The sequence below is a fragment of the Crocodylus siamensis genome, chromosome 3 (genome assembly GCF_052110815.1).
Source record: "Crocodylus siamensis isolate JL-2025a chromosome 3, ASM5211081v1, whole genome shotgun sequence".
In the NCBI taxonomy this organism is placed as follows: domain Eukaryota; kingdom Metazoa; phylum Chordata; order Crocodylia; family Crocodylidae; genus Crocodylus; species Crocodylus siamensis.
This window is the reverse complement of record NC_143397.1, coordinates 29051266-29068009: the sequence shown is the minus strand read 5'-3', so window position 1 is coordinate 29068009 and position 16744 is coordinate 29051266. Positions and strand designations below refer to the sequence as shown.

General features: G+C 46.9%; 1 protein-coding gene across 6 annotated transcripts in view; it reads right to left on the bottom strand.

Moving 5' to 3' along the window:
- NNT (nicotinamide nucleotide transhydrogenase) overlaps window positions 1-16744 on the bottom strand; it is a 72309-nt gene that overhangs the window by 28549 nt on the left and 27016 nt on the right. For all 6 annotated transcript variants that reach the window (XM_090038038.1, XM_090038040.1, XM_090038041.1 and 3 more), the window contains exons 9-14: window positions 9433-9624; window positions 7558-7711; window positions 4830-4991; window positions 3934-4044; window positions 2900-3045; window positions 49-244 (exon numbers count right to left, since the gene is read on the bottom strand). In XM_090038038.1, the coding sequence (XP_089894164.1) occupies window positions 49-244; window positions 2900-3045; window positions 3934-4044; window positions 4830-4991; window positions 7558-7711; window positions 9433-9624 (961 nt within the window). The remainder of the gene's footprint in view (window positions 1-48; window positions 245-2899; window positions 3046-3933; window positions 4045-4829; window positions 4992-7557; window positions 7712-9432; window positions 9625-16744) is intronic.

The following is a 16744-nucleotide window of genomic DNA, read 5'->3' as shown; positions in this document are numbered from 1 at the left end:
TATAAAGCAATTTTTTTTAAAATGGTATTGTCATTGTATTGCACTCACCTATAGTGCCACCAAGGGTCATTGCACCTGACATCTGAGCCAACAGTTCGGGCGATGGCTTAAGGCCTCCCAGAGTAGCCGCCAAACCTCCAGCAACACCTATCATACCCAAAGCATTACCAAGGCGAGCAGTTCCTTGGGTGGACAGACCAGCCAAAGCACCAACACAGCACAAGCCTGAGCCCAGATACATCATCTTTAAAATAATAAAAAGATATATTATGTGCCTGAATTTATTTGTGTGCACTATTTATTCAAAATCTTTGATCTTTACAGAAATGATAAATTGTAGGTAGCGTGCATGTGGTTCATAATATCATAGGGATGTAGGGCTGGAAGGAAGCTCACCAAGTCATCTAGTTCAGTCCCCTGCTCAAGGAAGAATCAGCCCCGACTAAACCATCCTAGCCCAGCATCCATCTAATCTGCCCCTGAAAATTGCCAAGCACATGGAGATTCCACAGTTTCCCTAGATAGGCTGTTCCAATGCTTGACCTCCTTCACAGTCAGAAAATTGCTCCTAATCCCCAGCCGAACTTTCCTCTGCTGCTGCTTGCTTGAGTATATTGCTCCTAGTCCTGTCCCCTACAACGACATAGACCAGAGGTTGTCAACCAGGGGTACGCATACCCCTGGGGGTACTTGGAACGGTCCTAGGGGTACATATGGGTGGGCAAGCGGGGATGGAGTGCCATCACCTCCCAGGAGCAGGCCCAGGGCAGGGTGAGGGCAGCAGCACTCCTCTGCAGGGTGAGGAATCTTGCATGCAGCAGCTGCTGCCACCACACCAGCTCAGTGAGCTTCCATGTCCTGCCCCACCTCCTGGAGGGTGAGGACAGAGCGTTGCTGCCTCCTCCCCCACTTAGTGTCCAGGTGCACGCTCTCCCCTCCACCCCACACAACTGGGTGTCCAGCCACCAGGGGTACTTAAACTAAACAAGACTGAAAACCCCTGACAGACTATTTTATCTCCATCCTCTCTATAAAAAAAAATCACCCTTCAAGGATTTGAAGACTTATCAAACCTCTCCTTGGTTGTCTTTTTCCCAGGCTAAATAACCCTAGTTCTTTTAGTCTGTCCTCTTCAATCATCTATTTGGGGCTTTTTATCATTTCTGTGCTGCTGGACCTTTTTCCAATCTGTCCACACCCTTCTTGAAGTGTGGGGCCCAAAACTAGATACAGTACTCCAGGGTCCTGAATAGAGTGGAAGAATCACTTCCCTTGATTTACAAGTGACACTTCCTGTTAATACTGATCAAATCCAATCAAAACAAGATTTTCTTCTGGCTTTCATTGTTGTAATGCAATTGTGGCCATTTTAAGAGTGATATTTATAAATCAACTCTGAGGAATTTTGCTCTACAACCTTAATTAATCAGCTTTTTATGACCTTAAGTTGAACCAGTTTTCTAGAAGTTTTCCCTTCTTGAGAAGTCCATCAGCAAATTTCCTTAGCAAACCATAATTATTTTTGGTATCATTGGGCATGTCTACATGTGCTCTTTAATGAGCAGTATTCTGTTTTGCTGCACATTACCACATCACATAAAAAAACCCTGCAATTACACTAATGCACAGTAAAATAGGCATCAAGTGTCACTTAAAAATAGTGTGCATTGGTTACTGCACACTCAGACAGCCTAACGCATATTTGTTTAGTACCTCAGGGTGCCTATTCACAAGCAGGGAGACTGCTCTGACGCACTGTAATTACAACGTGTTGGTGAGGACTTGATTAATCAAGTCTGCTGGAGCACAGTAATTACCACACTCCAGCAGAGTCCAGCATCACGTGCATCAGCATCCCCACATTGAAAAATGGTGGCAGAGGCATTTTAAATAAAGCTCATTTGAAAAACTTTAGTTAAAAGCAGCCCAGATGTCATTTTTAAGAGCAGGGACACTGATACACATAATGCTTCGGGTGCTCTTATTAAAGTACCTCCCCAAGCACATGTATAAATGACCTCACATTGGAGGTACTAAATTTAAATTTAAATGCATATTAGGAAAAGCACCTTAAATGCACATGTAGCTGCACCCATTGTAATGTAAATGTCCTAATGGACATTGCAAAAATTTTTGGTATTTGGCTATGATGGACTCCTGTTGTCAAGAAGGAAGAAAAATGGCACTTAAGTGGATCCACCAAACTAAACAGCACAAAACATGTTTGAATCTAACAGGTGCTTTTAAAATACTGCTTAAAATTCCCAAGACAAAGCTGTGGTTGGATTTCTTCTCTTTCCAGAAAAAGTGGAACTCATTTTGATTTTCCTTTAAAAAAAACATGAATCAAAGACTAAGGTTTATTGTTACATGTTTGAACTAACTCACGACTTTGTTTTTTTGGATATAAGCAGCTATTGAGAGCCACAAGTAGTTTGCACCTTCCAAAACCCATAAATGAAATAAATATTGGAGTAGTATGTGATACTGTCAGTAGCAGTGATCAAGTACAAGACAGAAGAACGCTCCAAAAACTCCACACCTGGACTTGTGGCAAAGCTCCATATGCAGACCATTGGAAAGTGGTACTGAGAAATCCACAAAAAAAGTCAGGGCGGCCATTTCCTGTTCGTTTGCCCAGTTTTGATCCCTAGTCATGTCATCTTTACTAAATTTATATGAATTATAAGTAGTATTAGAGGTCAAACAAAAAACTATTGGGAACAAGAGGGGAGTGAAAGCAGGATATAACCTTTTCTTGTCTTTTGTAGGTTTATTTAAGAATGTTAGATCAAAGCAACTCAAACATCATACAACTTGTACAGCCATTTGCCAAATGAGAAAACAGACCTGTTACTGAAAGACTTATGGGCCAACCAGAGGAACTGAAAGATCTTACCTGTTCAATGTTATAGCCACCATACAGAGCTGCTGAATAACCCCCTACAAACACACCAGCAGGCAGGAGGTACAGGTAATTATACTCAGGAGGGTCAGTTGGACGTTTGAACATATCCAACATTCTCTGCGTAACCAGGAAGCCACCTTACAAAAAAACACACAAAAAAGTAAAATTGAAGATAGGCCCAGACGAAGCTACTAAGAAAACATTCGGTTAATTCTTATAACCACTAAAACAGAAGTTAGAGCCTTAATAAGATGTTTGAAAAACTAGGAATCCAGAGAGTCAGCAGGTGGACATATATCCGGAATTAATGTGAGCTACAGCTATTTTCTTTTGGACAAAACTAGTCTAACTAGGAGGAAGAACTTACAGGCTTACAGGTAACGAGACATGGATTTTGTTCATCTACTACTACTCCCATCTGCTCAACAGCATCCACAACCTCATCACCCACACTTATGACAAATCACTCTTTTCATAGTAGGGCGGGGAACTCCCTAACTCCTCCATGAGTTTCCAACAGAAATCCTACAGCAGGCATCCTCCATCTCTGCTGCCAATACCTTAAGCCCTGTGGTTAGTCACCTATCAGCAATGGGGCTAGGAAGACAGAATAGGATTGTTATGCTCTCTTCTCTTCTGCAAGAAGAACCTTCATAGAAATCTGGCATCCTTTAACACCACATTTATTATTTTAATTTATGGAATTTTAATGTATGGGTATTTTGTAGATTCAGTGGCCACCACTGAAATTTATTTATTCTTGTCTTATACCTTAATATATTATAAAAACAGTTCGTACCCTAAGAGTTTCTCCAGAAGGAAGGCACAGCATAAAACATGCTAACCAAAAAAGGAATTTTCAACAACCATAAAAGTTTGGTTTTTTAAACGAGGGAAGCTTCTAGATCCCAGTCCAGACCCATTTAATATCCTATAAATTCACACCAAAGGGAAGATGGAAGACATGGGTAAACTATGGTTAGTGCGTGTGGACTCATGTTCACAGACAGCTAACCAGTTCCTACCTGCAATGTTGACAGAAGACACAAAGGCAGAAAGCACTGCCAGACCCTGAGGAGTATTCTCAGGCAAGCAGCCTCCTCCCATCAGCACCAGCCCACCAACTGCAGTCAATCCTATTGAAAGAGAACGGTAAAGTCAGTGACTTGAATACACTCACATTCTATAATAAGCAGCAAGTTCTGATTCAAGAAACTACACAACCCACTTGATTACATTTTTGGCCAACACACTAACCATTACTGTATATTAAGCCAAAGAAAAGAGAAACAGGGACAAGAAAGATGTGGCAAGAAAGAAAGCAGGAAGACATGAAACCACAGATGCCGAAAGGGGAGAACTGCATAGTGTATTGGAAATGAGACTGAGAGGAAAAGGAGTGTGATACAGATGGCACAGAAAGCAGTGAGATGTGATGCTGGAGGGGCAGGGGGATGATTTTAGTGGCAGTATTTTGGAGGGGAGAAGTATGAAATGCAGAGAGAAGGCTGCGATATCTGAGATAAGATGCAAGTGTTGGGTTTAAGCATTATGCTTTAAAAGTTTAAGAAGGTGCAATACAATGTATAGGTTTGTAACCATCTCTCTTTGAAGAGCCTACCAGGAGCTAGAAGCACCAAGAAGTCTGTCATCTTCAAGAGGAGGTTGGACAGACACTTGGTTCGGATGGTTTATGTCAGGATGATCTTGCCTTGAGCAGGGGGATGACCTTGCAGGGTACCTTCCAGCCCTACTGTCCGATGTATTTTACTATCTATGGCAAAATATTCAGCTAGTACCAAGCCAACGAGAGTTCCTTGGCACCGTATGTATGTTCACCCAAAAGCTCAAATAAGATACCACAGCTGTGTCCCGTATCTCCTTTACACAGTATATGAGTAGGTACAAAGCAGCCACCTACCTGAGATGGCATTAGTCACAGACATGAGTGGAGAATGAAGAGCAGGAGTCACACCCCAGACTGTGTGGTACCCTACTATTCCAGCTAAGCCAAATGTTGTCACCATCTGAGTGAACGCAGAATTAGGAGCTGCGATGCCCAAACCCAACAAGCTAGCCAGACCTAAAGAATGACAAATTTCAAAAGTATTAGAATTATTTCAGAACGGTTCCTTATATTAAAAGTCTGCCCTGAATACTTAAATGAGGTCATGACATCCCTCGTGCCCAGTGCTTTTTCCATAAGGCACCCAACTGAGTACCTTTCAGACCTGAGTACTACAATAACCATGGTAATAATGCAAGAGGTTCAAAATCCCATTATCATGGTATTTTTCATTCATTTGTCAACACAGCACTTTACGTTCGACAAACAAGTAGGACACAGGCATTGCCAAGATTATGCCATTCCTAAAATCAAGTTAGAGACTAGGATACTTAGACTCCATTAAAAATAGCTCAGTATTGAACTGGGGAGTCCGTGTGTGGAAGTCTCAGCACTTCCAGAATTAACCTGCTCAGCATAGCAACACCTTTTATTTATTTGTAAAGGTCAGCCCAGTACACTCCACTCAGGATATAAAATGTCAAGATAAACTGCACAGGAAAATTGTGACCAAGTATTAACTTAAGCAATACCATTTAACACTGGAGATCCCTACAGTCAAACAAGGGGACCTCCCTCCCTGTATGACTGGATGAAACATACAACAGAAGAGACATTTTGGGAGACAATTATTAGTTACACCATGAGCAGAAAGTAGTATGGGCTATGTAACCTTTGTTTTGCTGACAAATTAGTGACTGTGATGGTAGCACATAGCATGCAATACTAATGATCTAAGAAAAATTACTGATTAACAATTAGCATGATGAATAGAAGCCCAACAGATACATGTGCCAAGGGAGCAGACAGAGGGCCATGATTCGGCAGCTTCCTCCTAATGCTAAGACACAAATTAGGATTATGAAGGAAAGGGAGAATGACTGTCTGGGAACTGATAGCCAGTAACACTGAAAGCACACCGAGTCAGTCTCAACAGGACTCAGTTTAAACAGTTATCCAGTACCTCATAATGGTCCTCTCCCTAGTATAATAAAACCTACCTGATGACTCCCTGGTGAGTAGATCATTAACCCAGGAGTTAGCAAGGATCCCCTGTGAGCAATTAGACTAATTAGAGTCCTACTCAAGGACTACTTTGGCAAATCCAGTAGTTTTTAAACATCTCTGTCAGTGCACCTTTTGGGTGGAGTTCATTGCATAATATATCTATTGTTCATACTACAAGCACAATTACAGCTTTTAACTCTGTACAACAGGAATTCAGCACCAAGTTAAAACAAATACAGCTTTGAGCATGACCTTGGTATCAGACCTGCAATTCTGCAAGTGATGTTTTTATTAATAAAACATGATCTTATACATTTTTGCTATACGTGACCAAAAGCTCTGAATATATTCTTTCTTCTATTCCAATTAGTCCAAGAACTAGATAAGAGTGCCCTTAATCCTACTGAAATGTTGCTGCAATACTTAAACCAAGAGTCTGGAAGAGAGAAACTAAAACAGAAGTAGCGATTAAAACGTACTTAATAGCCTCACATAAGATACTGACGCACACAAAAGAATTTAAAGGATTACTAGCTACACTTATTATCTGTTGCTGATTTGTCACGGACCAATCCTTGCTCCCCATACTTAGCCAAACTGGTGGGCAAATTGTCTCCTCAGGGGTGGAGGTGGGTCCTTAGAGAGGCTCTCAGATCCACTCTAAATTAAAAATGCCAGCAGTGTCATGTGTATTCAGTGTCCCACACTTCAAAAGGTGGTAGGGATGGTTTGACTAAAGCTCATTTGACAAGCTTTAACTAAAGTGTCCCTGCTGCCAGATCTGAAGTGTGAGGACACTGAATACACGTGATGTGGAGGCTGCTGGAGCATGCTAATTAGCAAGCTCCAGCAGACTCAATTAATCAAATCTGCTCCAACACATACTAATTAAAACACATCAGAGCAGACATCCGACACCTGTATAGGTGCTCTTATTTTCCAATAAAAGTATGACAAAATGCTACCACACAACTGATTTCCCCAATTCACAGGTCCTTCAATTGCTCTCACAGAAAGCAGAATATTTCACAAATCCTTAATGAAGAAAGCCAAACATACATATACATCTGTTTGCCAAATGATTTTGGACTATCTGAAGGCATGGACAGATGAAACAGAGTGCTTTATACAACTTCAAACCACTATAAAAATGGAGGAGACATGAGACAGTGTTATAGAGCTAGATATTGAACCAGACTCTAATAAAAACTAACCCTGAATGAAACAAATTCCTCTGAAATGCTACATAGTAATTACTTTAGCTGAGAGGTAGATGTACAGCTGTACTCTACTAAAGTGCTAAAAATTACAAGTCCTTAAAAAAAAACAACTGATTGGAACACATGCATCTGTCCATACCCCGAAATACCTGCATTTCTTCAGGTATTCCTCAAGTTTTTTCTCCAGAAGACAATTATTGCATTAGAGTTTTTGCAGTAGGAGTCGTAAATCAACTAATTAGCCCTTCCCTCTCCCCATACACTTACAACTAGTTAGTAAAAGGAATGACAAAAGTCATACTCTGACTGACTCTCCAGTGCCACCCAAGGGTAGGTAACTTCAATAGGTCTCTTACCTGCAGTGTATGCACTGGCTGTAGTCATAGTTTTTCTGAACGGTGTAACAGTGGCTGCTTTTTCAGCTTCCAACTCAGCCACAGTCTTCTGTTTCACAGGGGCTCCTTGAGGAATGCTCTTTGGCGGAGGTGCTGGAAAAATCAGCCTGCCATCCTGATGGGAAAAAAATCAAGTTAAAATTACCTTTGGTAAATCAAATGGATGGTCATTTCTTATTCTTCAAAAATGGTATAGACAGATTATCTGAAGCATTTTCCATATTAATTGACTTGTCTTTTAGGACAAAAATATGAGTGCATATAATTTCACCTTTCCAGCTGAAACTGAATATGAAGAAATTCATTCCTGGCCTTGTTTTGGGGTGCAGTGGACCAAGAGATATATCACAAAGCCACCAAGCACAAATGACATCTCTGCTTGAGCAGAAAGGTCTATTAACTAGACCAGGAAGAGAAAATGACCATATTGTATTTGTTCTCTGCATAATTCAGGCCATCAGGTTTCCATCAGGTTGCCTCTCACCACCTTCACTAAAACTTGGGTTGAAAGGGTTCTACTTGATTTTATTAAAATGCAATGTAAAAATAAAGGACGCTCTGACAGAAACTGCACCTACAGGTTCCTAAGCAATTAGCCTAACTAGAGTCCTAATATAGCAATGTTGAACCATTCCAGTCAGCCCACTATTAGTCCAGCAGACTACAGAAATTAAGACACAACTAGTGGAGCATGGCCTGCGGCAGAATTAGAGATCCCTGGACCCTGATGGACATGGCCATCACAGGCAGGGGGGCGAGTAAAGGCTGTGCCCATACAGCCCTTGCTTGCTCCATTGCTGTCATATTCCCTGATTTATGCTTCTGCCTGAACATGGACCCAGAACCAGACCCAGACCCATCACAGCAGCTGCTAGCTCCACGGCTCCTGCCTGGGAGAAGCCCACAAGGTTTGGATCTAGTCCAGGGCCAGTTTGACACCTTTGTTCTAATATAATTTTAATTCCTCAAAACAGATTTTATCCAGCTCTTTTCTGCTCTCTTGTAGTTGAGAGGTATGGGACAGTTGGTAGCGGGTACAGGGAAAGGGAAAGGGGAGAGATAAAGGCAGCCCTGCCCACGATGAGCAGCAGCAGCTGGTGCTGGGCACCAGGCAAAAGCAGAACCTGGCAGAGAGTATGCATGCTGCTTCTGGAGCCCTTCTGTCTGTGGCTGCCCAGAGCCTGCACCTAGGCTGTCCTGCAGCTCCTTCCACTGCCATCCCACAGGCTTGGGCCATCCCCAGCCAAAGGGACTCTGGAAGCAGTGAGTGCGCCCTGCTTTAGTCCAGTACCAGTCGCCACCACTGATCATGAACAAGACCACCTCTCTCTGTTTCCCCCCTGACCCCTATCACCCTTCCCCCCACTCCAACTCTCACATCTCTAGCATGGCCCCACAGCTCACATGCCAGAAGCAGTACCAGAAGGGCACCAGCATCAGCTGCAGACACAGGCAGCTGGTTCCTGCTGAGGACTGGGGCATCCTCCCAGGTCCACAGCTACTGCTGCTGCATCAGTATGTCAGCTGCAGTCCCAGGTAGTCACCCAGATCCACAACAGAAACCTAGAGGCAGCATCCACATCTAATGCCAGCATGCATCCAAGGCTGTTTCTGGCACATGGGGCAGGAACTAGTGTAAGCTGCAGAGGACCAGGCCAGGACATGTCTGCCTGCCTGGCATAACACAGCAGCTGGAACTGCTGGCTCCCTATGGGCCAGATTCTATGACTCTGCAGTCACTGACCAGATACAATCAGTTGGTAGACTGCATCTGACCTGCAGACCATATTTTGCTCACCCCAGCTCTATAACTTAAGACACAGCATATTGACTTACCTTCATTACTACAGTTCCTCTAGTAACATGGTCCATTGTGCCATAGTCAAATTCATGCTTCACATCATAGTGGAAGTTTTCTTTGTCAGGGCTTATGGCCTTCAAAAGTTTGACGATGTTGTTGGAGTACAGAGTACTGGCCTGGGTAGCCATTCTGCTTGGAAGGTCTGTGTAGCCTATGTGTGTAACCCCCTAAAAAATTCAAATGAAAAATTAAACATTCAGCTTCAGATCCCAGAGGAAGAAAGTCTGGACTACTTAAAAGGAACTACATGAGAGATGGAGAGAATAAACTACAATGAGGATTCAGAACATATTCCCAGAGCGAGGAGCAGGGGAGACAGGGAATGGAAAAGAGCTTTTCAGTAACTCACTATCTGCATAACTGAGGTACTCACCACCCTCCATACTTGTTCTTTTAAACCTGCTAATGTTACAACACCTAGAAAAGCAATAGGCTGCCTAAATGCATAGGTATTTGTTTAATTATTTAAATCTATAGAAACAAAGTAATTTAACTTGGAGAATCCTATGAAGACAAAGATTTCAGTTTCATAAAACTGAAATCTGCCAAGGAGATGTGCAACAGTACACTGCCACAGAGGTGGCAGTGACGCCCCCCCCCCCCAGTGGCCTTACCACTCCTGCCTGGCTCAAACTCTAATGTCATGCTCCCTAGATTACTCGCCTGCCAGGTCTTGTTCTTAAATATTGAAAGTTGATTCAGAGAGGCTGCCAACAGACCTTAGAGAGAGCCCTAATCCCAGTAAATTCCCACTGGGTCTTTTCTGAGACCCCACTAGCCTCAATCCAGCCCTCAGGCATGGCAAGTCCCTCCTCTGTCTGACTAGGTTGCTGTAGGGCACCAAGAGCCTTAAGGGCAAATTGTGCAGCTCCTTCACCGCCCCTATACCACGCCCCAAACCTCACAGATGTTCTCACTGATGCAACTGGTCTCGAATACAGCCCCTCCTCTGGGCTCCTGGACTCTAGTCCAGCTTGGCCCAGTCTGGGCTCATGGACACTGGCCCAGCTCAACTTTTGGACTCTTGGACCTTCTGTTTTGGGTTTCAGCCTTTTCCTAGGCTCCTGCCTGGGCCCCAGTCTGAGGGCTCCTGGATTAATGGTTTTCTCAACAGGCCTGGAGCCTGCCCCAAGGCTACACTACCTGTCCAGAAGACATCTCAATCCCTCTAAGGGTTTAACATAAATGAAGGCCACTTGCCTGTAAGCCCCATCTTTCCCAGTCCAAGGCATCTGCCTCCATTCCCAGGCCTGCAGAGTTGCTCAGCCCCAAATCCAGGTCCCTTCAAGGGCCCTGCAGCCAGGAGCTCCTCACTTCACGGTGGCCGTGGAGAGATTACCTGTGCAGCCTCTGAGTTTATATAGCTCTTTCCCCGCCTGACCCTATTTAGCCGCACCGGGCGGGAACTGCGCTCCTGAGCCACGTGAACAGGGAGCACAAACAGACACGCTCTTTAGGGGCATGCCAGAGTTTGCGTCGGGGCTCGCGCAAGAGGTCACAGGCAGCAAAAGAGCCCACAGCGGCAGCAGCAGCAGCAGTTGTCTCCAGATAATTGAGTGGGGCTGAGAGCATTGGAGTTGTCACATGAATTGCAGCCAGGGCTCCTGCCCCAAGGCTGCCTCCTGGCCTGGGGACCCGTGAGGCTTCCACGCAGGTGGGGCCACCTGCCTGTGGGGGCTGCCTGGCTTGGTCCCTGGGGCCATGGAGGGATGTGGAGGCGGGGGCTTCTCTCACCTGTCCCAGGATTGCAGTGCTGGAGGGGCAGGTGAGAGAGCTCCAGGTGGAGGTAAGCAGGCTGCGGGGGATCAGGGCCGTGGAGGACGAGATTGACGGGTAGTTTCTCTCTCTGCAGGGCCCATCCCCTCAGGCTGTCACCACCCAGGAGTCTGCAGGAGGCAAACGGAGGATGGTCACCTCCAGGGCCAGGCAGCATCACAGGTGGCACGTAGCTGAATCAACTGTCACCCCATTACAATTGGGGAACAGGTATGCGGCCCTGGCAGCGCTGGAGGAGGCTGGGCATGAGAAAGAAGGTAGGGAGGAAGCCATGCTCTCATCCAGCAAGCCGGCATCCATACCAACTGAGCATCATCCAGTGACCCAGAGGAAGAGACATCGGGTCATCGTCATAGGGGACTCCCTCCTCAGAGGAACAGAGGGACCCATCCACCACACGAACCCCAATGAGAGAAGTGTACCATCTCCCAGGAGCCAAGACTGGGGACATCACAGGGAAGATCACTGACCTCATCCGGCCTTCTGACTACTATCCTATGGTCCTCATCCATGTGGGAACCCATGATGCGGCCCAGAGTAGTCCGGACCAGATCATGGATGACTATGTGGTTCTGGGGGCCAAACTTAGAGAGTTGGGGGCCCAGGTGGTCTTTTTGTCCCTACTTCCCGTTAGTGGAAGCCATCAGTGGCAGAGCGCCTGCGTCCGTGAGGTGAACTGGCGCCTCTGGAGTTGGTGTCGTCACGCTGGATTTGGCTTCCTGAACAAAGACCCGCACTTCAGATCAAAGGGCGTCCTGGGGCATGATGGTCTCCATCTCTCCCCCAAAGGTAAGAGTTTGTTTTCTTACAGGCTAGTTGACCTCCTCCAGTGAGCTTTAAACTAAGTTTGTTGGGGGATGGGGATCCACAGGAGCAAGAGAAAACTCAACCAGGTGTAGGACCTGCCCAGGTAAGAGTTCAGGTATATACCAAGGGACCGGTAGTCTCTCAGGAAGTGGGGGTGTCCAGGGCTGCCTTGGGGGCATTAAGGCGTCTCTTCACTAATGCTTGCTCTCCTGCTTGCAAGTAGTAAAATTGACCTGGCTGGCCTAGTGGAGACATGGTGGGATGAAACATTTGACAGGGCATTAGACATAGAGGGCTATAGGTTGTTTACAAGAGATAAAGGGAAAAAAGGTGGAGAGGGTTGCACTCTATGTTAGGGAACAGTATACCAGTTCTACCTTCCATATGGGACGAGAGGAAGGCTTAACTAAGACCCTGTCGGTCAAACTTCAAGGAGGGCTGGGGGGGAGAGGGATCTGGTGGTAGGGGTTTACTACAGGCCACCACATCATCAGGAAGAAGAGCTGGATCTGGAATTCTCCAGGCAGCTGGGGGAAGCCATGAGTGCAAAGGATGTTGTGGTCATGGGGGATATGAATTACCCCGACATCAACTGGGAGGAGAAGTCGGCCAGGTCTAGCCACTCACCAAGGTTCCTGACGTGCGTACAGGACCTACACCTCGTGCAGGAGGTACATCTCCCCACTAGGGAAAACGCCATACTGGATCTGGTGTTAGCCTGTGGGGACGACCTGGTGGGGAAAGTGCTAGTACAAGGGAGGCTAAGGAAAAGTCATCATGAAATGATCCAGTTTGCTATTCAGAGAAAGGTGGGGAGGGTAACTAGAACAGCGCAAATGCTTGACTTTAGGAAAGCCAACTTCGATGTGCTCAGGGCAGTAGTCAGGGAGGCACTCGGAGCCCAGGGGGTAGCTAGTATGGGGGTCCAGGAAAGGTGGTCCTTCCTCAAGGAGGCTATCCTCAGGGCACAACAGGATGCTGTGCAGGAAGGCAGAAAAAGGGTCTAAGAAACCTTCATGGCTGAACACAGATATCCAGGCTGGCCTGAGGGCAAAGAAAAAAGCATACTAGCGGTGGAAGCAGGGGGCAGGGACAAAGGAGGAGTACACCTCCCTGACTTGAGCTTGTAGGGATTTAGTAAGGAAGGCTAAAGCAGCACTGGAGCTTAGATTAGCTCCTGGGATTAAGGATAACAAAAAGTCCTTCTTCAAGTATATAGGTAGCAAGAAGAAGTCTTGGGGTAACATTGGACCCCTACGAGGCAGGGCAGGGCAGTTGGTGATAGACACGTGAGAGAAGGCAGAACTCTTCAAACAAGTTCTTTGCCTCCGTGTTCCTGTCTGCTGACAATGGGGTAACAGTGTAGAGAGGCCCAGGAAGGATGCAAGTCCCCCAACTGTTAGTTCAGACCTAAGGATTACCTGGAGGGCTTAGATATATCCAAGTCAGCAGGCCCAGATGACCTTCATCCGCGGGTGCTGAGGGAATCGACTGGTGTCATCGCGGAGCCATTGGCATGGCTGTTTGAGGATTCCTGGTGCTCGGGCCAAGTCCCTGAGGACTGGAAAAGTGCCAGCGTGGTCCCTATTTTCAAGAAGGGGAGGAAGGAAGAGCCTGGCAACTACAGGCCAGTCAGCCTCACTTCTATCCTGGGGAAGGTCTTTGAAAAAATTATCAAGGGCCACATTTGTGAGAGCCCTGGAGGGGAAGTGAGGTTGAGGGGTAACCACAGTGTCCCACCCAATTCTGGCGGGCAAGCTGAGGGACTGCAGCATTGACGAATGCACAGTCATATGGGTGGCAAACTGGCTCCAGAGGCGCACCCAGAGGGTGGTGGTGGACGGGTCGATGTCGATCTCGGAGGGTGTGGGCAGCGGAGTCCCCCAGGGCTTGGTCCTTGGGCTGGTGCTGTTCAACATCTTCATTAGCAACCTGGACGAGGGTGTGGAGAGCACCCTGTTCAAGTTCACTGATGACACCAAGCTGTGGGGTAAAGTGAATATACCAGCAGGCAGGGGCTGCATCCAGGCAGACCTGGATAGGTTGGAGAAGTGGGCGGATCTGAACAGGATGTGATTCAACAAGGACAAGTGCAAGGTGCTGCACCTGGGGAGAGGTAACCAGCATTATGGTTATAGGTTAGGGGCTGACTCACTCGGCAGCACAGAGGCAGAGAGGGATCTTGGAGTCAGGACTGACTCCAGGATGAATACGAGTCACCAATACAACGAAACAATAGGCAGAGCCAACCGCACCCTGTCCTGCATCAACAGGGGCATCACTAACAGGTCCAGAGAGGTCTTGCTCCCCTCCATGCGGCGCTCGTCAGGCTGCGGCTGGAGAACTATGCCCAGTTCTGGGCGCCACACTTCAAGAAGGACATGGAGAACCTGGAGAAGGTCCAGAGGAGGCCACTCATATGGCTGAGGGCCTCCGTGGCCAGCCCTATGAGAAGAGGCTGAGGGACCTCAATCACTTCAGTCTCCACAAGAGGAGACTGAGGGGGGATCTTGTGGCTGCCTACAACCTTATCAGGGGAAAGCAGCAGGGATTCGGGAAAAGTCTGTTCACCAGGGCCCCCCTTGGAGTCACTAGGAACAATGGCCACAAGCTGAGGGAGGATAGGTTTAGGTTAGATATTAGGATGAACTACTTCACGGTAAGGGTGGCCAGAGCCTGGAATAGGCTTCCCAGAGATGTGGTGCTCTCACCTTCCCTGGAAATCTTCAAGAGGAGACTGGATAGACACCTGGCTGGGGTCTTATAACCCCTCCCACCCCCAGTGCTTCCGGCCCATGGCAGGGGGTCAGACTAGATGATCTGTCTAGGTCCCTTCCGATTCATTGATTCTATGAGCTCCAAAATGACCCTCTTCCGGTCATGCGAGTTCCTCATTAGCTGCCCTCTGCCACCTGCGAGCAGCCTCTCAGGCTGCTTGCTCTCTCAAAGGAGTATGCACATCACAGTGTCCTGCTACAAGATGTAAATTCTAACTGCTACTGTCAGGACCAGAATATTTTCTTCTACTTTTTAAAAAGTAACACAATATTTAAGAAAATTAATGATTTCTAAACCTAAGCAGTAAGACAAATGTAGTTACTTGTAGGATTTACCCTTTTTGAATTAAGCATCCACAAAACACTGTTAGTTAAATATGGACAAGAAAAAAAAACAGTTTCCTGTCACATCAAAGACTCAGAGAGCAGTACCTATTAAGTCTAAAACCTTGTCACTGTGACCATTTTATTTATTCACTTTAAATTCACCCAAGCAAGACAGGTGACAAAGTCAAGGAGTGCTAAGGTAAGAAACAGGGGTCCAGACAGTCTCCCTAAACAGGGGGTGGCGCACACAGTCTTGCAAGGCTTTAAATGCCTATATACCAATGCTCGCAGTATGGGGAATAAACAGGAGGAACTCACCCTCAGAATAGCTAGTTCAAACCCAGATGTCATAGGGCTAACAGAAACGTGGTGGGATTCGTCCCACGACTGGGCAGTCAGCATTATGGACTATAGGCTTTACAGGCGGGACAGAGAAGGAAGGAAAGGTGGTGGTGTGGCGCTCTATGTCAAGGAGCACTACACATCCTCTGCCAGCAGAATGGGGTCAGAGGAAGGGCAGGCAGAAGTGTTCTGGGTTAAGATTCAAGGGGACTGTGGGGAGAGCGATTTGACGGTGGGGGTCTACTACAGACCCCCCAACCAAGGGGAGGAGCTGGACCAGGAATTTTCGGGCCACCTTGCAGAGGTACTTAAGGCAAGGGATGTAGTAGTCATGGGTGATTTTAATTACCCAGACATCTGCTGAGAGGAACAGTCAGCGAGGACGGACCGTTCCAGGAGGTTCCTGGCCAAGATACAGGACCTCCACTTAATTCAGGAGGTGCACAGTCCCACCAGAGGAAACGCCCTATTGGACCTGGTCCTGGCCACAGGCGATGAGCTGGTAAGGGGCCTCCAGGTTCTTGACCACCTGGGCTATAGCGATCATCGCTTGCTGGAATTCACCATCCAGCGCAGGGTGTCAAGGGCCTGCAACAAGGTGGTAGCTCTAGACTTTAGGAGGGCCAACTTCAACAAGCTGAGGAGACTAGTGGGGGAGGTGCTGGGGTCCTTGAGGGCAGGGGAACTCAGTGTCCAGGATGACTGGTCGTTCCTTAAGGAAACAATATTCAGGGCCCAAGGGGAGTCCATCCCAACAAGAAGCAAGGGGGGCAAGAGTGCCCAAAAGCCCCCCTGGCTCACCAAGGGCATCCGGGAATGCCTGCTTACCAAAAAGGAGGTGTACACCCAGTGGAAGGGGGGTACTATCTCCAAAGAGGAGTATACCTCCTCTGCTCGGGCCTGTAGGGGGGGCTGTCAGGAAAGCTAAGGCGGACATAGAGCTAGGACTAGCGTCCAAGATCAAGGATAATAAAAAGTCCTTTTTCAAATACATAGGGAGGATGAAGAAGGCACCGGCTAATGTGCAAAGTATGCTGGGCAATCTGGTGGTTGCGACAGAGAAGAAAGCGGAACTCTTTAACCAATTCTTCACCTCCGTTTTCTTGTGCAAGAACCGGGACTTCCCTGCTGTGATGCCAGATGGACTCGAGGGGAATGCTTCCAGACCTCAGGTTGGGGAGGACCGGGTTAGAGAACTTCTGGGGGGGCTGGACGTCTTCAAGTCAGCGGGTCCAGATGCTCTCCAACCCAGGGTGTT